This window comes from Amphibalanus amphitrite, unplaced genomic scaffold, assembly GCF_019059575.1.
Source record: "Amphibalanus amphitrite isolate SeventyFive unplaced genomic scaffold, NRLGWU_Aamphi_draft 001234F_arrow, whole genome shotgun sequence".
Taxonomy (NCBI): domain Eukaryota; kingdom Metazoa; phylum Arthropoda; class Thecostraca; order Balanomorpha; family Balanidae; genus Amphibalanus; species Amphibalanus amphitrite.
In genome coordinates this window covers 82,829-107,399 of record NW_024882727.1, presented here as the reverse complement: position 1 = coordinate 107,399, position 24,571 = coordinate 82,829, and the positions used below count along the sequence as shown (strand labels likewise).

The 24,571-nt window shown below is 47.8% G+C and overlaps 2 protein-coding genes across 3 annotated transcripts; one reads left to right on the top strand and one right to left on the bottom strand.

Moving 5' to 3' along the window:
- The first annotated feature begins 1,838 nt into the window (after positions 1-1,838).
- LOC122371351 (titin-like) lies at positions 1,839-17,552 on the top strand. The gene is made up of 5 exons (XM_043347611.1): positions 1,839-2,085; positions 10,002-10,160; positions 10,592-10,645; positions 10,906-10,966; positions 11,387-17,552. The coding sequence occupies exons 1-5, from the start codon at positions 2,068-2,070 to the stop codon at positions 15,997-15,999; spliced, it is 4,905 nt and encodes a 1,634-aa protein (XP_043203546.1). The 5' UTR covers positions 1,839-2,067; the 3' UTR covers positions 16,000-17,552.
- A 2,093-nt stretch (positions 17,553-19,645) lies between these two features.
- LOC122371357 (vesicle transport through interaction with t-SNAREs homolog 1A-like) lies at positions 19,646-23,960 on the bottom strand. Of its 2 annotated transcripts, none has more exons than XM_043347625.1 (7): positions 23,896-23,960; positions 23,497-23,658; positions 23,033-23,091; positions 22,446-22,575; positions 21,751-21,865; positions 21,144-21,237; positions 19,646-20,625 (listed from the first exon to the last, which is right to left on the bottom strand). In XM_043347625.1, the coding sequence occupies exons 2-7, from the start codon at positions 23,612-23,614 to the stop codon at positions 20,473-20,475; spliced, it is 669 nt and encodes a 222-aa protein (XP_043203560.1). In that variant the 5' UTR covers positions 23,615-23,658; positions 23,896-23,960; the 3' UTR covers positions 19,646-20,472. The 2 variants fall into 2 exon arrangements, with proteins under 2 accessions (XP_043203560.1, XP_043203561.1); XM_043347626.1 differs by lacking the exon at positions 23,896-23,960 and adding an exon at positions 21,914-21,939 and having other exon boundaries at positions 21,751-21,839.
- Between the last annotated feature and the right edge of the window lie 611 nt (positions 23,961-24,571).

The following is a 24,571-nucleotide window of genomic DNA, read 5'->3' as shown; positions in this document are numbered from 1 at the left end:
CCACGTGACAAAAGGTGAAGCGAGCATGACTTCAGTCCGATCAACGACCCAAAGGACGGGAATTCGATTTTCTCTTTTTCCTTAGCTCCTAGAAACGGCAGAAGGGAAACAACTTTACTACAATAACATTATTGATTGCAGTGAACTTATTAAATGAAAATTTATTTTTGATTACTTACGGTAAAGTTAACTTGGCGTCAATTTTTCCAACAGAAAAATGGCTTTTTGCGGTTATTTTTAAGTATAACTTTTCAGATGTCGTTTGTATATTGGAGGGACGAAGAAACTTGTTGCAATGTCGTATACTCATTTGTTACCCCGAACGATAATCTGATGGCCGGAGATGTACCGTTTAGCGTTGTCCTGACACCAGCGTTTGGTGTTATTCTGACGCCTACTGACACAAGAGCCGTTACGATAGTCTCAGGTCACTGAGTCATGACGTAACGCTTGGAGTCAAGACGTAGGTACTGAGGCCATTGGAAACTGAAAACAAAGCTGGGACGCAACTAACCGTGAATAGTATTCATTTGTTTATTTCACGTTATCCAGCTCACAATATCACAAATCCATACACCATTACCGTTCATTACCTACAGTTAGTCGCATAGCTGCCATAAACAATCAGACGGAATTTGACAATAAACACATAAAACAAGATGATCTTAATAGCGCCACAATAATACATTGTCGTGAATATTGGCTGGTGTGTGAAAGCGGAGAATACACGTGGATGCAACTGCAAGTATTATTGTTTTTGAACCCATATAGGTATGTATTTTCCTGATTTGAAAACAACCTTAGGTATCTGAGATAAAAAACAATCCAAAGATAGAGAGAGAGAGAGAGAGAGAGAGAGAGAGAGAGAGAGAGAGAGAGAGAGAGAGAGAGAGAGAGAGAGAGAGAGAGAGAGAGAGAGAGAGAGAGAGAGAGAGAGTGAGGGAGAAAGAGAGGGAGAGAGGGAGAGAGAGAGAAAGAACGAACACTTCACAATCTTCCACAAAATGTCATCTAGCACCCTCCTCCCCCTCCCCTCCCCAATCAAACGCACCCCACCTTACCAACGACCTCCCAGGCTACCTTGTGTAATGTGTGCGTTCAGAGTACAGTTACCTCCCTCCCTCCCTCCCCTCCCCTCCCTCACCGCGCCCCCAGTGGATGTAGGTCACTGGCGACTGAATCTGGGGAGGGGAGGGGGAGGGAGGCAGGTCAGTAAACCGTTAGTCCAGCCCAGCCCGGAGTCTCGGAGTATAGCGGAGTGAAGCCAAGCCGGAGCAAAATCGAGCCAGGCACCGCTCCGTGGATTGGATTCCAGTCCGGCTATGGCTTTGGTTCACGCTATGATGCGATGCGCTAGACTGGACTGGCTTCGGTCGAGTGTGGCTAGGCCGAGACGGGTATGCTGGGCGGTAGTGATGTCAAATTATAGAAAATTGGAATACCGATAAAAACCAAATACCAACTGAAGTAATGGAGAAAATAAACGATTCAGCCAGGGAAATTGAGACGAACATAGACTTTTCAGCAAATTCACAACCTATTAGGTATACAATAGTGAGGATGCATATGCCAGCAAAATATCAAAAATAGTAGGAATAAAATACAAAATGCAAAGTTATTATCGGTTTGGTATCAGTACGAGTATGCCAAAAAAAAAGTATCATATTGACATATCTGCTAGCTATGTAGCCAGCTGGGTCGCTGGCTGACTGGCTAGCTGGCTGGCTCTGGCGGCCGGCCGGGCAGTTGGGGAGGAGGGAGGGGTAGGCGGAGCGGTGGGGAGGGGGAGGGGGGAGGGTAGATTGCGGGTCGCCGCGTGGTGAGGCTCGCGGTACGGGGTGGTTAGCTGGTCAGACGAGCGACCGGAGCCGGGGTGGGCTGGCGCTCCTGTGGTGAGGGGCAGGGTAGGTAGACCAGAAGAAAGTAAGAAGAAGGGGGAAGAAAACGGAAGAGGAGGGAGGAATAGGAAGAAGTTGAGTGAAGAGAGGAAGAGGTGGTAGGGGGAACAAGAAGAAAAGTGAAGGCACAGGAGTACAGGATACCGTTTTCGGAGACAGGAGAGACAACATGAGGTTACCAGCGCAGGTGAGACAATTTTGGATCGTGTAGCTTGTATCCTATCCCGAAATGGAAACACCCTCAGTTTGTTTTTCAATAGAAAAACACAATTCTAAAGAATAGTGTTTGTCTAATGAAGAAACAACCTTCGGGCATCTGGTGCCATTTAAAGGTGCTTTGGAGATTGAAATCATGGAGGGATGATGCTTGCAAGATGTGGTTAGTGTTTAGTAATCTTGCCACGTGCGAGTGAAATATGATTATCGGCTCGAAAGGTTGAATGGAAAAGGTTGTGGGCACGTTTGCTCGCTTGTAATGGGGTGTCTCTTGAACCTTCAAAACACAATTAATCTTTTGATACTCACGATTTGCATGGAACTGGCTCTTTTATGTGATGCTTGAGTTTAAAAACAAAGCCGGAACTGTTCGGTAATATGTAGCGGATAGCTCCTCGTGTTCATGTGATCATATGATACATTTTTGTTTGTAAGCGCTACGCCGTGCTTGTTCTAGCCCTAACACCGTATTTTTGAAACAACGCACACCGAAGCCTATCCCTAAAATGGTATAGTTCTAGTGACAATTCTGCATACTATGCAGCGGCGTATTTAGAAAATCGCGAAGGGGGGGGCCAAGGGTTTGGAGGGCGCCACCTCACCCAAGGAGGGCGCCATACGGTCGCGAGATAAAAAATCGCTCAGTGGGGGTTGGGGGGTTGGGAGGCGTTTTTTACCATGCCACCAGTTTTTTTTTTTTTGCGTAACCTCGTATAGGTCGTGCTGCATTGATTTTGCATCGTGTGTATTCTTTATACTCCAGGTCACAAAAGGTCAAGTGTTCTTGAAATGCTGCGCCGAAGGCGCGCGAAATTTTTGAAAACAACCTTTTCCTCCGCTTTTTAGGCACGCCTTGTATACGATCACTGTTCAAAGCTCCTCTCGCTCTTTTACCAAATTTGAAGGTGTAAAAAATACCTAAGGTTTGGTCGGGCCGCTGCCACACAAACTGTACAGAAAGCTTGGCTCATGGGTGTCGATGTATAAAAGTTTTTTGGCGGTGGCATATCTACGCACCAGATCACCGTATCGGATTGATACCGGAGCGCGAGATGCGTAAACATCATCCAAATTACCTCAGACCAGCCTTCATAGCCTTTTCACAGATGCATACAGTGTACCCACATAACCAGTTTCAATCACCGAAACTTCAGATGCCTGCTGTTGCGCCCGAACCTGTTGACAATACTTAATCGTAATCCATATAGATGCCATGATGCACGTAAAGTAGGATCAATCCGTTAAGACCAAAGACGTGTTTTATGCATCGTAGAGCGTAGATAGTTTTGGTAGGTATAGATACTTCATTCATTGTGCTGAATGCACGTTCATTTGTGGCAGTTTTCACAGGCAAGACATCAACTATGTGCAATAGAACGACTAAGTTGAAAAACATGCCAAAGGAGTAAATAAATGATAGGAGGGCAGCGATCAACGGATGTTGCCAATAGGTAGAAGGGCTGCGATCCACAGGAGGGCACTAATAGGTAGAAGAGCCCCGATCAACATCCCGAGTTTCGACAGTAGGGCACCGATAGGTAGGAAGTTGGCGAGCAGCAGGAGGGCGCCAATGGATAGAAGGGCAGCGATCAACAGGAGGGCACCAATAGGTAGGAGGGCGCCGATCAACAATCAACAGGAGGGCGCCACCAGGTAAGAGGGTGGCGAGGAACAGGAGAGCACCAATAGGAGGGTGGCGATCAACAAGAGGTCGCCAATAGGTGGGAGGGCGGTCATCAACCATGGAAGTCGCCAATGAGCGGAAGGGTGACGATTAAAATGGGGGTGGCAATGGTGAGGAGGGCGCCTTTGCTCAAGAGGATGACACGAACAGGAGGGCGTCTGTGCGGAGGGCGCTGGTCAACAGGAAGGTGCCAGTGGATAGGAGGGCGGTGATCAACAGGAGGGTGCCAGTGGTTAGGAGGGCGGCGATCTACACGAGGGCGCCAATAGGAGAAGGGCCCCGATTAACATTCAACAGGAAGGACTAGGGAACCAATAGGTAGGAGGGCGGCACTGAACAAGAGGGTGCCAAAAGGGAGAAAGGCGGCCTTCAAAATTTCACATGAGGGCTCAATAGGTAGGAGAGCGCCAATAATTATGAGGACGCCGATCAGCAGAAGGGCGGCAATGTGTAGCAGGGTGGCGACCTACAGGAGGGCGCCTTCGGGTGAGAGGGCGCTTATTTACAGGACAGCGGCTTACATAGGCGACCACCGTTACGCTTAGAGAGCTACAGCCTACAAATGTGGTTGGAGGGCGCCCGAGGGAGCCCTCCAACCGTATTTGGAGGGCGTATTTGGAATGGGCGTCCTCCGAGGGCGCCCTCCATCCGTATTTTCCCTGTAAACACATTCGCGATTGGAGGGCGCCCTCCAGTCGCGATTGTTTTTTGATTCGATTATATCACAATTGCATTTGCGATTGGAGGGCGCCTTCGGCGCCCTCCAATCGCAAAGGGCGCCTTCGGCGCCCAAGGGGGGGGGGCCATGGCCCAGTGGCCCCCCCCCTGCCTACGCCCCTGAATTACTATGATTACCTTTATGTCGTTCAACGTTGAATAATGGGACTTCTAGGCTACCTAAATGCTGGTTAGCTTCGAAATCCATTGTAACCAACGAATAGGTACACAAAACGCTCAATGCTTTTCTGCTTGGAATTTAGCACAAAAAATGCTTTTATTTCCTCTTTTATTTCCATTGAGCCCCTGTTTTTCCTTATGTTGGCATATTGTCCAAGCCTAACAAGATTACCCCCCCCCCCCCCAAACTCCTCACCGCCTCCGCCCCAGTTCTCAGCGGTTGACGTCATTATGACGTAAAGCCCCAGTGAGGTGAATGACCGGTCCGAATCTCAGCCCTCCTCTGGCCACGCTCAGCTAAACCGGCCCAGCCTAACCCACGTCAAAAGATGGATTCATCCAATCCACACACACCACACGCAAGATTGCATGTTAAATTATGACGTTGATTTAACCCTGTTTGCATGTCAATAGTAGCGGTCCCGCGTGCCTACATAAATAATTGAGCTAATTGAACGGTTTTGCGCGCGTGCGATGCAAAAACTCGTTGAGCTCTGCACGTGTCCCAGTTACGGCTGGTATTTCCGGTTTGAAGAAGAGGGAGGGGGGGTCTCGATGACGGACGGGTTTACCTGATCATCTATACATCGCTTTTGATCAATGGACAGCCTAGTTTGTTTGACGACCAGCCTTAAGCCATCTGATAAATGATGTCGATTCTGGTGATGTCAGCGTTTTAGTACCCAAATGCCAGGGAACATTCATAAGAGTATTATTCAAAAGTAAGCGCAAAGCTGCGATGAAGTTAAAATTCAGACTTAAATGTCCAGGAAAGATAAAAAATCTACAAGTCGGCATTCAATTGCGAAAAGTATTTCCTAAGTTCAAAGTGGTATTGCTAAGCTGTCATTTCCGGTCATGGTCACTACCCGTTTCCTTAGTGTCATTTCTATGACGTGACGTTGGTATCCGGGTGTCATTGTGCTGCCCAAGGTGTCGGTGTCGGTGTCAATGCCTGTCTTTGGTGTCAGTAACCGGTCAGGGTCGTCCGGTGACCTCCAGCTACTAAATATTCACCCAGAGACAGCATTCGACAATCCGGCCGCCGTCGCGCTTATACAGGGGCGGTGGTTTAATGCAGTGACCATAATGTAAAACAGACGTGGTTATCATCTCTTGCAAGTTTAAATTGTGTTGTGGTGGGATTGGGAACAACTTATAAAAAACTTTTTCAAGGTGAATATTTGAGGTTGGTCAAGAACATTGCAAGTGCATTGCATATTATTTTAGGTTCGATAAAAGGTCAGGTATCAAAGTATTCAAAAGCGAAAATCCAGTACCTACTGCACACCCCTCAGCTCACTGAAGATATTAACTATTTCCACGATTCAAAAAAACCAAAACAGCTTCGGCATCTGTTTTGTGATGATACGTCAGGGAGTATCAGAGAATGTGAGGGAAAGCGAAACGCTGTTTATGCTCCTCTTCATCATTTCAATGGCAGTCTCTTGATAAAACTAGCACGGTAACCGAACTGATCGGCAAGAGATGAACTTCCGTTATTGCGCCATGCCGCAACCTATTTTAGTCACCATTCACTTCATCACGTCCTGCTGCATGACGTAGCAGTGAGTCACGTGACCCAGAGAGACAGAGGTTATTCACCGCTGTATCATGGAGAAAACTGTCACGTGATGATTCAATCTGGGATGTCACGTCTCTGACGACATTCCAAGTGCGATGGGAAAGTTATGCCCTGAATTGCACACATCTAAAAACTTTGGCTAGATCATGCGCACTTACTATGTTAAGCAGCGTGGAACATGATAAACCTGTTTTTTTCTTGCTAATCGAGACCCGTATCTCTTCACATTTCTATCACATGTCGTCCATTTATCTTTCCCTTTTCGAACCCTGCTCCTCTTTTTTTTCACCCACCACTAGAGCATATTTTCTTCCTTTGACCCCACCTGTAACTTCGATACACTTCATAGCGGTTCCTACCACCTCAAGTCGCAGACGCTGTCAAGAGGTCAAGGTCACGCTTCCGTTACCATGGTAACCCAGCTGTTCCGCGTTTCAACGCCGCACGCGTGAACTCTGGTGGTCAATGGCCTTGTATGGAATGCGACACACGTGACGTACAGTCTCGAAATGAGACGGCCGTCAGGTGCAGGGCGCCTGCATATGCTATGGATGAAAGCGGTGGGTGGGTGATGTGTTTTGGAGACTGTACACATCTTGAGTGAAGTTTGCGAAGGGCGCATACGATCTGCATTGGTAATGAATGACAAGTAGCGGATCACGGGGTCGAGGAGAGAGGGAGGGAGGAGATGAGAGAGGCGAGAGGGCGATACGGAGACAGGTAGTGGAATAGGGCGTAGATGGCAGAGAGGGTGGGCAAGTAGCAGAGGGAGAGAGAGAGAGAGAGAGAGAGAGAGAGAGAGAGAGAGAGAGAGAGAGAGAGAGAGAGAGAGAGAGAGAGAGAGAGAGAGAGAGAGAGAGAGAGAGAGAGAGAGAGAGAGAGAGAGAGAGAGAGAGAGAGAGAGAGAGAGATGATTGATGAAAAGGCACGGAATGAGTAAGAGGGCACTGGAAGAACATTTCTATGCACTGTGAAATCAAGCATTTTCTTCTTGGGTGCTACAGCTCTATGCCACTTTGCAGTCTCCAGTGTTACGCGAGATGCTGCGCCGCAATACTCCTCAAAGTTAGCGTCATACTCAATATCGCAGTTCCCATCTTCCTCTTTAGTGCTAGCGTTCACTGCATGAATGCAGTCTCTAGCGGCCGCATTTACGTTGAATACTGTGCCGCAACACTCCGTGGTGCTAGTGTTATACTCAGCAGCGCAGTCGCCATCTGTTTTAAGTGCTAGCGCCCAGTGAAGCCCTGCAGTCTCCATGCCTTTCCAGTCACTTTCTTGTGCGACATTGCAGTTTCCTGCTTGCCGCTGCTGAGCGTTAGATACTGTGCCGCAAGACTTTTGGTGTTAGTGTTGTAGTTGACGTCGCAGTCTCTCTTCTCAGTGATAGTGCCTTGCAGTCTCGCCCTGGCAGTCTCCACATCTTTCAGTGTTAGTGTCCTGTGCAGCACTACAGTCTCCTATCGCTGACGAATTAAATACTGTGCCGCAAGGCTTCTTGGTGTTAGTTTTATACTCTGAAACGCAGTCTCCCCTGGGCCTTGTGCTGACTGCTGGCGCGAAGTACGGTCGTGCAGTCTCTAAGGAAATTCAATAATGCTTTTGCCAATACCTAGGCACACGCCGGCTCATTTATCCATGCATGTTGCGTGTAATACAGGGTTATCGAGCACTGATCTTGATACTTTTTACGGTGTAATGTACTCTGAAAACGTCACTCTGAAACTCTGACGTCGTACTCTGAAAAGCCATTGCCCCCGACAAATATGTGTGTGATATTCGACTCAGATTTCCGAAGCTTGTGATCTGTAAAAAACGTGAAATTAAGTGAATTGTCCATAGGCGCTAGTCGTTACCTTCCCAATACGCATGAAACAACATTGACACAAACAAATCAGAGTTGCACCACATGAACTTTCAGTAACAGTAAGCTCACTAACCATTCCATATTGTCTTCCTGCCCGAAATCCGCTCGAATAAAATAAACCCGTCAAACGAGTTATCACGCATTCATTTTGTGCAGATGCCTACATGTAAGCTCAGTGACCTTTCTGAAATCCAACCTGTCAAGCAAGATATTAACAGCAAGAGGGTTCTCGATCTGCAATCCCAATGACTGATGAGATGCGGAAAAAATGTCAAAAACTTGGCAACGTCGACACAAATTTGAAACCCCATGCTTTAATAGTTTCGATGAATTTCCCATGGATTATTTTCACAGGATTGCAGATAAACAACAAGAGGGCAGATAAATAACTCACAATCAACATAGCTTGGTAAAGCTGAGGCCTCTTGCACCAAACTACCTAGCTAGGTAAAATCGAAAAACCGGTTTCAGAATAAGCTAATCAAACGGTGGTAAATTTGTTTGCAATAGCCCAATACATAATCCTACAGGTGCTTGGTAAATTTTACACGCAAATTGTCACATTTGAGTCTTGGATTGGGTATACGATGCAAAATAATCCAAGCATTGGTGCAAGAGGATTTTGGTGCAAGAGGCCTCTGCTGTTGATTTTATGTTGCAGTAAACATCGACAATTTAACTGCAATGCGACTCTGATTTAAATCGACGTAGATTTCTGCGCATCGACTGAACGAACACGGCATATCTGCCGTCGTCTATACTCTGTATCGATTTCGCTCACCACGGCAGCGCCTTACGTCAGGACAGGACTACTGGGCCTCACGCCGGTCACGTGGGGTCAGTGACCTTTGGCCCGTCCTTCTGGCTCGCTGCCAAGATCGACAGACCGGCAGAGTCGGGCCGGGGGAGGTCGAACTGCTGATCGATCAGAGCTTGGGTCATGTTCTTATGAAACAGAAAACGATTGGGTGACGTTTTTGTGATGTTGTAGGGCTGTCATACTTTTGTTTGAGGTTGAACAGTTGTTTTACATGGTGCAAGGCTGTCATTGACATGATTATAATCAAAAGCTGTGTTAGACTTGGCCTTTCCCTCATAATATCGGGGAATTTCACTGAAAATAAGTCCATGGACTTTTTCTACGAACTCTTTTGAAAAGTTGCGGTTAGGTTTGACACATCACTAAACCATTAAATGTGTTGAAGTGTTCCTATCCATTTCAACAAAAACCTTGTAGCATGTTCCTGGTTTCTATATTTCCTGCCCCAGCCTCTGCTTGACCACACTGACCGCAAAGATCATAACCGTGAAACCTAATTCTCACAGTAGGGCACTGATTTCCCACGAGAAGACCCAAAGATTCACGGTTTGATTCCTCGGTTTCCACGATGGTCACGTGACATAACCGGTGTTAGTGTTTCTGGTTGGTGGATCGTTTCACTGTACCTTTTGGGTGGGGATTAACTTTTTCCTGGCTTCTCGATTTGTGTTACAAGCACATTTCTCATGGATTAGCATAGTTCTCTGCTGGCGTATAGACTGGTTTCAGACGTCCCATTTCCAGAAATACGGCACACACAATATCTTTTTTCGTCTGGGCTGCCTGGAGTCAAGGAATAGCGTCCTTTCAATCCTGAAAATTATCATAGTTATTCAATGAAGCATGCTGTAGTATTTTTGTGATTTATTCGACATTTTTTCGTAGCCTGTAAGAAACACAAAACAAAGGTCTCTCTCTCTCTCTCTCTCTCTCTCTCTCTCTCTCTCTCTCTCTCTCTCTCTCTCCATCCCTGCTGCTTCAACACCCTCTTCATCAGCACCTCTCGAGGTAACAAACATTCAATTCCTTTTCAGGCGCTGCTGGCAGCGCTGGCGCTCTCCACCACTGCGACCGCCTCCCCAGCGCCATCTCTGGACGAGTTTCGGAAACATCTCGCAGGTGGCGCTGCGGTCGCCCGAGTCCGCCGACAGCTGAGCCAACGAGCCCGCCTGGTCAACGATGAACCGCAAAGGGTGAGTCCGATGAGGGTGAAATTGTAAGGATAATGCTGAGAATGTACTCATACAGTCGTTTTGTATTATGCTACATAATGTACGCACCGTGTACAAACTGTAGACGATTAGAGCCGAAGTGGCGATAAGCACCTTGCTCACCTTGCACTGTCTGAAGGATGAATGGGGAGTTTAAAGGTTCTTTGGAGTTCCAGGGAGCTATGATTTCCTTATTAATTTATAGGCTACTTTATTGGCTGAAAGCTACAAAATCGAATAAAAAAAGTAACGAACTAATTGCAACCCAATGCCACAAATCAAGCCATTCCTCATGAGAGCACATTAAAAAGCATTGGGCATTAGGATTTGGGCATTAGGCAGGCCGGCAGGCGGCAGATAAGTGTTCGGTTAGTTTGGCACAGGGTCTGACTAATCCTACTGGTGTGTTCCAGTACCCTCGGCCCACTGTGCTACCCAGCGGACAGCAGCAATACCAGCACTTCCAGGTCAGTTATCATGCAGCGAGGTAAATCCTATCTTGCGAGTAGGTAGCATTTTGCTGTTTGCAATCCCCAGTACCTATAGTATGGCATTTCTCAGTGTCGTAATGTGTTAGATGCTTGCGAATATACACAAAAAATCACATCAAATTTCATCTGCGAAGTACCATGCAGTTTAACTTTACCTAAAGTTCAAACAAAAAATACCGATCGCGAAAAACTATCGTCACTATCACATCAGTTTGACCATTGGTCTGCTCCCACAGGCCCCGTACACTCCGGAGGTTATAGAGGAGGTGCGGTACGCTCAACCGAACAGCGACACAGGTGGGTGAAAGTGAGGACGTAGCTGAGCTACATTACTAGATGAGGGATACTTCTTAGTATTTATACTGCTTTCTTTCGTTCGAGGATGGCAGAGAAGCATAACACAACATTAAAAGCATAACTTTCGTTCGATCAATATGAACACATCGCTATGAATCGTTACTTACGTAAGCGAATGGAAGGAAGCCATGTTCTTTGAATGCGCTAGGTATAAAATGAACACATTAGCCATCAAATTTGCCACACTTATAAAGCTAAAACTGCACTGAAGAAAATCAACCATAAAGTTGTCACCTGTAATAAATAAAATTCACCCATCAAAATGTGACCTAACAGACTTAAGATTCACCCCACCCCAGCTAACATTTACTTGACTCGACCCCAGCATTTCACTAACCCCTCCCTCTTCCTTTTCCACAGGTGCCGTCTCCAACCCACCACGTCTACGAGCGCCGGTCGTCTCTGGCGGCTACTCCAACACAAAACTGCAGGGATACGGTCCACAGACTGGATCACCTCGCCCGGTCGGTACGAGGAGACCTCAGCCGGTATACCGTCCCAACCCACAACAGGAGACTGAGAAGGAGAGGGAGGAAGAAGAGAAGAGAGAGACGGATAGAGCGAGTCTGGTGGAGCTGATGATGGAGAAGGCGAGAGAGGCGGCGAGGAAGGCGGCGAAGGAAGAGGAGAGGGAAAGTGAAGCGAAAATGGAGGACAGCCAGGGTGTGTCCCAAAGACAGACGCCAGTCCCTCGTAATCCGCCAGAAGTTACACGTAGTCCACCAGAAGCAGTGACAGAGAAATCTTCAACGGGTGGAAGTCGCGTGTCACTGTATGAAAAGCTCGCAGCTGGTTTGAAAGCTACAGCTGAGAAAAGTCGGCAGCAGGTGCCCTTCGTTGCGCGGACTCCGCCTTCTGCTGAAACGTTACAAGCTTCCAGCCAATCATCTGCTTCGACCGGTGACAGGTCACAGTCTGCGAGCCAATCAGCGTCGGAGGTTCCAGAGCGAAGGCCAGTCGCGGCAGCTCAGACGGCGACAACCGCAGCACCATCTACTTCCAGGACAGGAGAGAGCAGGCCGTGGGAGAGAGGACAGGAGGAGCCGACAACGGGAGCGGATAGGAGAGAGTCTTCGGAGGAAGAGAGACCATTCGAACCCTCTCCACTTGACGTTTGGAGTAACCCTCAGCAACAGGGACCAGGAGAATATCAGGAATGGAACCGTCCTGGCCAGTATGACGAGGGTTGGACCCAGCAGGGACCCGAACAGGAGTACTGGGAAGAAGGGGCGCAACAAGAGCCCTGGCAGACCCGGCGCGCACCCTGGGGTAGTCCAGCTGAAGGACCTGAGGCAGCCCCTTCTGGAGTCAGGGCACCAGAGGTCGCACCATTCACTGGACCTCCAAGGCAGACAGTGCGTGACGGACGTCCACCAAGACCCAGACCTGGGGCTCGTCCGGGATCTCGTCCGCGTCCGCAGAGTGGTGTGCCTCGCCCGGGGGCGGACCGAGTCCGTCCCGGTCCACGGCCTGCAGCCCCTCTTCAGCCGCGTCCAGAGCTAACCGCTGGTGTCCAGCTCGCGTCTCGACCTCCATTCCCAGAGGGAGCAAGACCACCACTACGACAACGTCGACCTCCTACGACGCCCAAACCTGCTCCTGGATATCTGGATACAATCCTTAACTGGTTTCGTGGTGGGAGCGAAGAGGAGGAAGAGGAGCCACGGCCGGCACCTCCTCCGAGACCACACCAAGGTCTTGCTGCACCGCCTCAGTTTCCCAACCAACAGGCAGGAGGTGAGGCGTTCAGACCACCACCGAGTCAGCCAGGAGTCCCCGCTGATTATCTGGAATCCCGCGCGGACAACTTCGAGGATACAAACCCGGATCGCAGTGGGGTTGGTGTTGACGTAGAAGAATGGAGAGTTGTGGAGGGAACTGGTGGAGAGCCGAGCGGACACAAGGCGCCCAACATCCTTCCTCAGTTCCGTCCGAACGCTCATGTCGAACAGATGTTCCCGCAGCAGACTCTGCCTCCACCACAGGAGGATGAAAGGCTGCCTGCAGCAGGTGAAAGGAGACCAACGCAGGGAAGGCCTATCAACAGGAGACCTGGTAATTTAAGAAGGCCTCCTCGGGGTCAGAGACCTGCACAGATCGAGAGAAGACCTCAAGTCGAGGGACTCGAAGAGCAGACGTTTCGTCGCCCTTCGCCAGGATCCCTCCCTCAGCAGAGACCCATTCGCACCAACCCACCCAGGCGTCCCATCAATGGCAAACCGCCACGTCGTCTGAAGCCAAGCACAAAGCCTGGTCGTCGGCCTCCGACGGGCACACCACAGCGTCGACCTCGTCCTGGCGTTGAGGCGCCGCGGATTCCTCCTCTGAACACTAACGAAGTGCAGCGCCGACGTGGTCAACCCAGCCCCGCTATTCCAGGTGCGCCTGTGAGTACTCTTCAGATGCTCCACCCGTCCCTCTCCAAGCCCAGTGTTCTTCAGCCTCTGAGACCCGGTCCCCCAGCAGGCAGCGTTGGCGGCCCTCCTCGTCGCCGATTCCGTCCCCCGAGGCCCTCTCCGCATCAGCTACCGCCACCTCTATCCCCGGCGCAGAGGCAGTCGCAGGGACCGCTGAGTCTTCTTCCCGGACCTCCTCCGCCATCGACGGGAGTCGAGGAAATCTCAACGGGACCGACGGCAAGACCCGCGACGCTGCTGGACGATCGACGAGTGATGGTGGTGGGACCTTTCGGACGTCCGCCACCCGGTGCTCCGCTTCTGGCAAGACCTCCCGCGCTGGCACAGGAGGCAGAGATCCCGCAAGGAAGCGCACCGGGGATCGAAGATGAAAGGATTTATCCAGAGGACACCAAGGAAGGTGGGCAAGGTGCACTGACGATGGAGGATAAGTCGAGGACAAGCGGCGAGCAGATCGACCGGGTAGGAGGTCAAACCAGCCCAAAACAGGACAGTGAGGTGGTCAGGCTTCTTCAGCAGACGCCTTCTGCTAGTACAGTCGCTGAAATAGAAGCTGTTTCTTCGGGAACACCATCAACCGAAGACTCCATGTCAGAGGGTGCGCTTCCACTTGGCGCTGAAGATGACGACCTTCTGCCCCTCAGGGAAACATCGACAACACCTCAAGACCAGCCTGTAGCAGCGATGATGATGAAACCCAAAGAACAAACAAACAAGCCTCAGAAGACTCGTCCAGAAGCTATGAAAATGTCCAGCGAGGGAGCTACCCAAGCGTGGCCGCAGCCTGCTCCTGAACCTTCTCCTGAACCTGTTCTGGAGACGTCTCTAGAGCCTGAGAGCAGTCCCGAACCTGAGCCCGCCCCCGAGCCAGAGCCTTCCCCTGCGCCTGAACGCAAGTCCCAAACAGCTCCCGCATCGTTACCACCTTCGAATACGAAACAGCCAGAGTCTGAGCCAAAACCAACTTCACCCGCAGAGCAGCCGATGAAATCCAACACAGCGACAACTCCCAGCCTCCCGACCGCCGATCCTAGGCCTGCTGTTGGTGAAGATGGTACGAGGTTCGTTTATGCTACCGATGCGGACTCACCTGTGCTGACTCAGACCTTCGAGAGACGCCAGGGTGGTGCCGTGGAGGATAGCGCGACAGAGGTGGAGGTAGTGGGTCCAGAGATGGAGCTTGAGGATGATATTGAGCAAGAACCAGAGCCTGAGCCAGAGCCATCGCCGGAGCATGAGCAGAAGACAGACAAAAATGAGATGAAGCAGAAGAATGAGATGAAGAAGGAACAGATGGCAGAGGAGACTCCTATGCCCGAGCAGCAGAAGCAAGACGCTGCTCAGGATAAGATCAGCCACAGCAAAACACCAAACCAGGCGTCAACTAAGGAGGAAGAGTCGACAACTCCTAGCCAGGCAAACCAAGATGCGGAAGGAGAAAAAGAGCAGTACTCAGCCCCCTCGGCACCCCCGGAGGAGGAATATTCTCCCGATTATAATGGAGAATATACCGGACAGTACGACCAAAGCTACGGGCAGAGACAGACCTACCAGCAACAGACGGGAGAAGAGAACACAGAACCGTACGTTCAAGTTTACGGCGAAGAAAACGCTGAACCATACCAGGACCAGTTCTACGACTACGAGCAGGGATACGGGCCGTATGGTGATGAGTACGGACCGTACTATGAAGACCCCGCGCAGGATCGGTACTGGGATCAGGAGAGTTATCAGGAGAGCTATCCGGAGAACTATCAGGAGCAGTATCAGGATCCTCAGTATCAGGAGCAGAATAAGGACCAGAGTCAAGGAGAGTTTCAACAGCAATACCCAGATACGCAGTACCAACAACAGAATCAGGGGGAGTATCAGACATCATACCAAGATCAAAACCAGCAGCCAAACCAGGAGGAATATCAGGCGCAGTTCCAAGGACAACAGGAGATAAGGCAGAAGGCTCCAGCCGCTCGAAGGGTCGCCCAGGCGCCTCTAAGAACCGCCACAACACAGCAACCATGGAGGGTTATTGATAGCTCAAATAACCCTTCACAGACAACCAAGACTCATGTAGAAGTTCCAGCAGGCACGCCGACTACGATGGTTCACAGCGTTCCAACACATCAACAGACAACGCGTGGACAACCCATCACCTCCTCAAGCTCAGCACCATCCACCACCGCCGCAGCAGGCTATCCCTCAAGTCACGTGACTACCACCGAGGCCCCATACGAACTCGTGACCGCAAGTCACGCGTTCGACGACTCTCGTGATGTCATGACTCTGGAAGTCACCCACAAGTCTAGTTTCGCCGTCGGGGGGTCTGGGGACGTCGCCGGGGGTTCCCCGCGTCCCGCGGCTCCCGGGGTGGGTTCAGTGGCCTCTGTATCGCTCGAGGATCTCGGACCGGATATCCGGTTTGATGGACCGGAAGTGCAGTACTACAGGCCACCGGAAGCGAGGAGAGAGGAGGCAGAGAAGGAGAGCGAGAGTGGAAGGCCGCCCCTCGAGTTCACGCTGCCGGATTTGTATAAAGACTTCCGGCCGCTGCTTGACTAAGATTAACACTAAAAAGACAAGACTAGGAGGAAGACTAAGACAAGAACTAGGACGGAGTATGTAATTAGGATTGACTAGAGTGTACATAGAGCAGAGCGTACAGACGAGGCATTACAAGACGTTAAGTGCAAGGAGTAATATTGACTGACAGACTCATAAACACAACCCCACTGACTTTCACGAGTTTGAGACGACAAACCCACTGACTTTCACTGATGAAATAATTTGCATTGACTTATACAAACTTGACACAGACTTAGCGACAAAACTTGATGACACTGACTGATACTCACTGACATGACCACCCTGACAAACCCACCTGACATTAACAGACAAGAGTCGATTGCCGGACTCCACGACATTCAGCAACAGAATCTTTGACATTGACCGATTGGACCACTGACAGACACAGAAATTCACTGACATTGAAAAATAAATTTATTGACGCACTCGAACTCGACAGACTGAAATACTGACAAAACACTCTCTGACAGACAAACTCGACGACAGACTGGCTGTATTGACAGATAATGATAAACGGAATCCTTGACAAACTCCTGAAATTGACTGAAAAAGTAACAAGCGGACGAACTAGACGACTTAAACAAATAATTGACAATGACCTTCAAGCTCACAGACAAATAAACTTATAAACTTATCGACATTGAAAGACTTAAAACACACAAAGGCGATGAAAAAGCTTACCACAATGACGGATCAACTCAATGACGCTGACAAATGAACTTAATGACACTGAGAGACAAAATACACTCTTCAACATAGAAAGACACACTGATTGAATGACACAATGACATACTTGATAGACAAACTGGCGCGTGCAGAGACAAACTTGACATTGACATTGTGACAAACACAAACACGCTGACTTGGTAACGACGTAGTGACTTATAGTGTATTAAACAGTTATTTATGAATTCATGACCTCTGTTACCGAAGTGTGACAATGTGAGAGGTGGCAAAGAAAGTAGGATAGACAACCGCTCAAGTTATCGACTTTCTAGTATTCTGCCCTGACCTATCAATATTGTTACTGTTATTGTTATATTATTGTTGAAGTCGACATATGTTGTTGTGTTATCAAATGTATCTATCTAACGATGGAAAGCGACCAACTCACGGTCATAGATACTAGACCAACTGCGTGCTTGTTGGAGTGTGTCAGCGGTTGTGTTTTGGGAGATCGAAAAACAAATATTTAGTTTGAGTGACTGCCGCAGCCTTGTCGTCTTCTGAGTTTAGCATGATGACAACCTGAAAACTTCGTTTTTGTTAGTATCAGGCTTATGGCGTAAATGACAACCGTCTTGAACTAAGGGACACTATTTTCACCAAAGTGTGAACGTTTTATCAAAGCATGATTGGGCATTGCAGAGAAGACGTGACTCGGGTCACCTCGTCCGCTTTAGGGGAGACTTCTGATGTGTGTTGTCACGTGATTTGTTTTGTGACTTGACTCTGTTGGCATTATGTGTGGTGTTACTGCTGTACTTGAACGTAATTGGTGCAAATAAATCGGCATTATTGATGGGAAACGTGAGTGTGATGATGATAATGATGATGATGATGATGATGATGATGATGATCGATTTAGAGTTTTTGGCGACTAGACTTGAACGAAACATAAAATCTGCACAAGATAATCAATTTTCGGCAGAAGATAGAAACAAAGTAATCATCTAGGCTGGATATCGAAGAAGTAAATACGAGTTTCACAGTTACTTAGCGTAAATATATTTGTTACATATTCGACAAACCATGACACTTAGTACGTTTTCGCGCACAACAGTTACACAATACACATCCGGTCGGTGGCCGGTACCAAACACTAAAGATATGACGGAACAAAAATGATAGACGAACGCGTTTCGGCTAAATCACCGTCATCAGCGTCTAAAAGGAGAACAAGAGGCACACATCGAGCAAATATCACAGTTCAATCGTTTTGATTTTTACATACACTTTTAAACAAGCATGTGACAATGTGGTTACATTTCCTTTGACAAAGAGAAAATATCCTAAAAGAATCCTAAGAGAATAGCCACATTGTACAGTTTACACAGGTGTTGCACAATTCATATGTGGATGTTTAAAATGCCAAACAACGCCGCTGCTTTTGCCCACTTCATGAAACCAACCCTGACATTAATGGTATCACTCGTAGCAATAAACGCCGCTTCAGTAGCTTTTCTGTTGTCGCGATTACTACATGACGTGAGTACCTTTGCCCCGTCCCAGTATGGGAGATGGTTTGAGTTCTGAGCATGTAGAACAAACGCACTGTGTTGCATGTTATTTCGTAGGTCACGTCTGTGCTCTTTTAATCTCGTTCCAATACCCCTTCCCGTCTCCCCGATGTATTTCTTATTGCAAGACCCGCATGGAACCTGATATACAACGCTGTTGCCATTATCCTTTTTGTTACTTTCTCTATTTCTTGATAGCATGTCACCCACCTTTTTACCCGAAGTAAAGGACACTTTAAAACCTATAGTCTCGAGTTCTTTCGCAATCGTTGTGGCCGTGATCGAGTTCGGCATCGTGATGTATCGTTCGTCTTTTTTCTTGGTTTTTGTTGTTGAGGATCGTTTTCGTATGTTAAGGGCCTTTCGTTTAAGATCCAATAAATATCCTTTCGGATATTTCAGCTTCATGAAGGAAAGCATGATATGCTCGATCTCGTCATCCACATATTCTTTACTACTTTTCTCTTTGTCAAAGGAAATGTAACCACATTGTCACATGCTTGTTTAAAAGTGTATGTAGAAATCAAAACGATTGAACTGTGATATTTGCTCGATGTGTGCCTCTTGTTCTCCTTTTAGACGCTGATGACGGTGATTTAGCCGAAACGCGTTCGTCTATCATTTTTGTTCCGTGTTATTATACTTGTCTCAACTGAAATACTAAAGATATGATATCGACTCGAACGCATGATTTCAACCGATACATGCCCAGTGCCCACATAATCGTTCACATATAGAGGATACGTGCCTATTATGCCCATTGCACAGGTGTTACGCGCTTACATACATGAATAGCTCATGCATCCATAAAAAGCAAAGTAGGCACAAAAAGCTCAGTGAAGCCAAAACAAGATAAAGCAAGATGCTTATGCGTAACAGATTTAGAATTTCAAACGAACTCTGGGAAATTCAAGTAATTTCAATTAAATACCTTTGTTTCGAGTCCGCGCCCCAATCACCAAAAATATATCACAAGGTTTGAAAAAATGCCTGGAATCCCCCGCTAGCTAAAACCGGTGCGGGTATCTATAGATCACAGTACAGAAAACCAGATGATGGCACACCTCTCCTGACTATAACAACGAACACGTCTTTGATTGTTGCTAAGTTAAATGAACAGCGCCTGAACACAGCAAGAAAAACCGATAGTCAAACCTTTCTTAGATGACAATGACGCAGAAAATTTGTATAATTTTGGACTTAGAGCTCCAACAGTAAAAATCGAATTAAGTTAAGAATGAAACCACCGCTGGAGGATGCTTCGCTGATAAATAAATAATAGCCAGTGGATTTTCATCAATTAAACCTTAAATGAGCACCGCTTGGACACAGGAAGGCGGCTGTGCCATTCTACCAACTTCTTCAATAGCAAAGTCATCAGCATTGATCATCTGTTTAGTCATGGATATGGACCAATGCTCACGGTAAACTAATTATATTCCACAATATCACATCAAAGTACGTCTCCGCAGCATCACTTCTGTAGCCTTAACGCTATGCCCTATGATGCCGCATCATTTAAGGAGGTCGGAATCCTTATGAAGTCCCTATTTTGGCGTTATCCCCCTACAATGCTATTATACCGCTCATATCGCACACCATATCAAGCCATCAATTACAGCTGTGCTGTACAAATATCATCTGAACACAACACAGCTCACATTACCACTGAAAATGGAAATAATTTTATGAGTTATCTCAAGGCCTTGTTGCCTATTTTTTTTTTGCACCATGGATCATTTTTTCATCCATCCAGCTTACACACAGCTCTTCATTGGTGTCAATTAACGTATGAGACGACCCTTGTTTTGAGAGTTCATTACCTATGTCAAAAATTCCAGTTTTAAAAACCTTGGCTCATGCAAAGGCAGAGCGGCCCCTCTGGCTCTGGCCAGCTAGTAATAAGTTACCAGTTTTGCTGCTAGCTGCCATGCCGGGTCCATGATAACAGTAACTGCCTCACGTTTTCGAAGGCGACATGGTTTAGAGTCCTTCCACTTTATCTCTTATCAAAGCCAAAGCATTGGCGTCATCTGTTACGCACACCAATATCCATTATGACGTCCACCAATGACGTCACAATGACGTCCACCAATGACGTTACACTATACTATTTGCCACGACGATAGCATCCCCCACTAGCATCAGCTATAACGACACTCTACATCCGTTCCACCAATCACATTTCATATTCTACCCTCTTCCATCATCACCGGGTGAACAGAACGTATAGCGCATACCCAATGGCGACCAGTAGAACGGCTCCTACCAGAATCAGTAGAACTCTGTTTTGCACGGCTCGGTGTAACATACCGGAGAGAAGACGTCCGGATCTGCCCAACTCGCTATCTGTTTCACGTAACTGTGGGGTAGAAGATGTATGGGGTTAGGCGAGAGAAGATTACCTACCTCGCTGAGGAACATAAGAGAATTGGGGGAACGAACAACGTGAGAAAATTAGCCGTTGGGGTGGGATGTGAAAGATAAGGGGTAGAAAGATCAGATGACGAGAGCTGAAGTTCAGTGTCTGTCTCACGTAACTGCTAACTGCGGTGTAAGAGAGAAAAGATGAACATTGTCTGCTACAAATAATCACACGAGTACAATAATACAACTTCACGACGCATTCATTTGGACACTTGAATGTTGAGTGCAATTACAGGGAGTCATCCCCTAGTCTCCTCTACCTACCCTATCCCGTATCCTGTTCACTATTCAGCGTCAACCTTTGACCACTGATGTCGGGAGGAGTAGGGGTTCATCCTACCCCCTACTTACCCTTTCCCGTGTCTTGGTCAGTGCTCCCCTTAAACCACTGGCCTCAACTCCCCACTCCTCTGATGGGACGGGGGGGGGGAGACGTGTCATTCCCACACTCACCCTAGCCCGTGTCTTGGTCAGTGTCTCCCTCTGACCGCTGAGGTCGCTCAGTATCTCCGCCCCCACCGCCTCTGACTCCAGACACATCCGGTATCTGTCGACAGGCGGGTCAAAGTCGGTCAGATGTCAGCTCTGGTCAGATGTCAGCACTGGTCAAGGTGAGATCCAGGTTAGTAAGGTGCAGCAGAAAGTAAGATCAGGGAGAAGGTTGTAGGACGTGGCTTGGAGCGGCGAGTAGGATCTGGGTCATTACAGACGGTCCAGGCGTTAAATCGTGAATTCTGGACAGAACACGGGAGCTGCAAAAGCTGACACACATGCCAGTCGAAAGTCGTAAAAGCCATACATATATTCCCATTAAGGAAAAACATCGGTGAAAAGGTGTTCTCCTTGCATAATACCTAAAATTTACCCCTTTCCAATTGTCTTCCAAACACCTACCCCTACTCAAAGTATCTTTAAACAACCCAGTCTTGTCATTAAACATCTCCCCGTCACTTCTTCCAAATCCTTACCCATTTCCCAATCTGCTTCCCCAGTAGCTCCCCATCTCCTAAATAGCTTCTCATCACTTACCCCATTCCCCTGCATCCTTCCCGTCACGTACCCCTCGTCCAGTCTGTTGCCGGTCCTTTCCATCAGCTCCGTGTTATCCAGCATCCTCTCCTCAGCCTCGGCCGCTGACAGGCTGCCCTCTCCGCCCAGTAGCTCCCGGCGACTGACTGAGGAGGGAAGGCCAGGTCAGGTCAGGTCAGGTCAAGTTCGCCGTCGCCGCCCAGTAGCTCCCGGCGGCTCACCAATAGATAGGGAGGTCAGGTCAGGTCACAGCAGGTTACTGGTCATGTCATGTAAGTCCTGCGTGTTCGCTATGAGATAGCCTGGCCAGGTCAGGCAATGTCAGTTCAGGAAGTTTGGCAGGTGAGGAACAGTCAGGTCAGATCAAATAAAGTCACGAAGCTTCACTGCAGGTATATCGCGCCATATCTGAGGTCTGATCACAGAGGGATACTGGGGAGACCGAAACTTCTTAGAACGACAATGGACACCCTGACCACAGACAAGTTCAGAACTTTGTACACCATTCATACGTCCTCACCTGAAGCATTGTATTCAGGCAGTCGGTCCACACATCGTACAAGACGTCAGGGCACTAGAGAAGACCGTCATTCAGGGTTGCCCATCAGGCAGCAGCACTGATGGTCTCATTTTCAATTAGGCAATTGAATTCCACAATATAAAAGGTGCCACGTTATTTTCTCAGGTTCCATGCCTCTCTAACTCACCAAAGTCCACTTCACTTACCTCTGTTTTTAATGTTGCTGTAGTCTTTGGCCAGCCTCCTCAGCTCTGCCGTGTAGCTCCGGACCCGGTTTGTCAGTGTTTGTCTCAGCCGTTCCGGCTGATCACGGGACTCAAGTTCCATTTGTTCGAGCTGTGAGGAACACCCGGTTAGTCAGTGTTTGTCTCAGCCGTTCCGGCTGATCACGGGCCTCAAGTTCCATTTGTTCGAGCTGTGAGGAAGAAAAGCCGGTGGGGATTACTTTTGCACTAAATCATGCAGAAAACATTCACATGGTCTGATCTGTATCATCAATTGCAGCTTTCCTGCAGATATTTTGTTTGATAAAATAGCTGAGGTGCATGTCTTTTCAGGAATTATCTGAAATCATCAAACAAAGAAGCATACACTCTCTTAGCCAGTAACCCTAGATGTTTATAAAAAAAACTGAACTTGTGAGGTACCTAACACTCAATATTGACTGTCAAAAAAAGTTTAGAGTAAAAATATTTTGACATCAAGTCATTTCAGAATGCTCTGCAAGTTAGTAGCCTAGCTACAAGTCTATTACCTAACTTATATTGTATTACCTATATAAGTATAGACTCACCAGTTCCTCAGCCTCTGCCATAAGGCGGTCCAGCTCGGCACAGGGCCCCGATATTGAGTCTGAAGGGCAAAAACAGGAAAAACTGGTGAGAAAATTGTCAGAACATATTTACAATACAAGGAGAAGGTGGAAAAATCAGTAAGAAATCACCAAATCAAAATCAGTGACTAGTGAGAAATTAGATGTTAACAACTTACAGTTAACCAGAAGAGTGAAACTGAGTTTAACCCGACAGTTTAAGTTGGACAGAAAATAAAATATTTATATGTACTATATACATGCATACCAATTACCTAATAAGTCTGAAGGTCACTGCGGTTAACCTGAATGTCTTGCCTGTGCTGTACTGGTGCAGGAATTATTTGCAAAAACAAGAAAGCTTAATCAACCCTCTCCCTCATCTATTCCAATAACCAAAAGCCATATTTATGCTCACTGCTCATCTCCTTCAGAATCCTACCTACCTCCTGTGATGATGTTACCCTGAATAATGTTCATCTTGTCGGTGATCTCTGCAGACAGTACACTGTATCCGTGTTCATGCTCAGTGAAGATAGCCGACGCCTTCTCTGCCTTTGACATGGTTAGCAGTTAGTGAGTGCTTGGCAGGAAATCCAATAAGTGACCTGTAACAAAACATTAAAAATTGGCATAGTGAAAATCATGTCACATCAGCAGTTAGCTGGGCTGCTGGAACCAGGACTAAGAAGCAAAATGCAAAGTGCAGACATCTCTGATAGGTAGTCTCAGTCTCATTAGGAGTAAGGACATTCACAATATCATTGCCACTAGCAAGTGATCCGAATGCACTGTATCGAATAAGACCTGGCAGGTTACCGATGGTTCAACCAAAATATTCGCACTTAAACGATGAAATAATCGGAGAAAATACTCAAAAACTCGCCTACACCACCCACTCTCACCACACAATAAAATGTTTGCGCCACTTAGTGATCAAGCGCGCCATCAAATGACTCGGCTTTCAACTTTTGTGAAAAAGCAGAACGCATCCATTAAACCGCAGCTATTTAGCAAAAGTACTGCATTGCTGCGGTCTCACATGGAAGAAGGGAACGAAATCGGGCCGATCGATCAAAGGAGATTTTTCACTTGCACAGCAAATACAAGTCCGTAACATCTTTAAAAATCCGTAGCAAGGAGCATAAACCATTCGTCCATCCCAACAGCTGTCGTGACGTCAGGCGTCGACCAGCCTACCCCAGCGCGGCGGCCAGCACGATCGTCGGAAAAGTGAGCATAGGAAGCATTCTATCTGCATCTTAGAGCACTTCACGGATAGGCTTTTTAGGATCCGGCCCGGCCCATATCCGGCAAGTCATATCCAGATCCGCCCATTATCCGCCTTTCTTTGAATATCAGAATCCGGCCCACCCATGGCCCGTATTGCAGCCAAACTTCCAAAAAATATCCGTAATAATCCGTTTCACCAATAACTGGTTTCACCCAAAACTGGACTAACAAATTCAATCTAAGGGACCAGACAGCCATACATCTCATAGACCATCATGGTTCCAAAAA

Coding starts and splice junctions, on each gene's coding strand:
- LOC122371351 (XM_043347611.1), top strand. Junction 10,161..10,591: donor TCAACGATGAACCGCAAAGG/GTGAGTCCGATG, acceptor GGTGTGTTCCAG/TACCCTCGGCCCACTGTGCT. Junction 10,646..10,905: donor AGCAATACCAGCACTTCCAG/GTCAGTTATCAT, acceptor CTGCTCCCACAG/GCCCCGTACACTCCGGAGGT.
- LOC122371357 (XM_043347625.1), bottom strand. CDS start 23,614: ATGTCAAAGGCAGAGAAGGCGTCGGCTATCTTCACTGAGCATGAACAC. Junction 23,092..23,496: donor GGGTAACATCATCACAGGAG/GTAGGTAGGATT, acceptor TTTGCCCTTCAG/ACTCAATATCGGGGCCCTGT. Junction 21,866..22,445: donor CAGCAACATTAAAAACAGAG/GTAAGTGAAGTG, acceptor TTCCCTCCTCAG/TCAGTCGCCGGGAGCTACTG.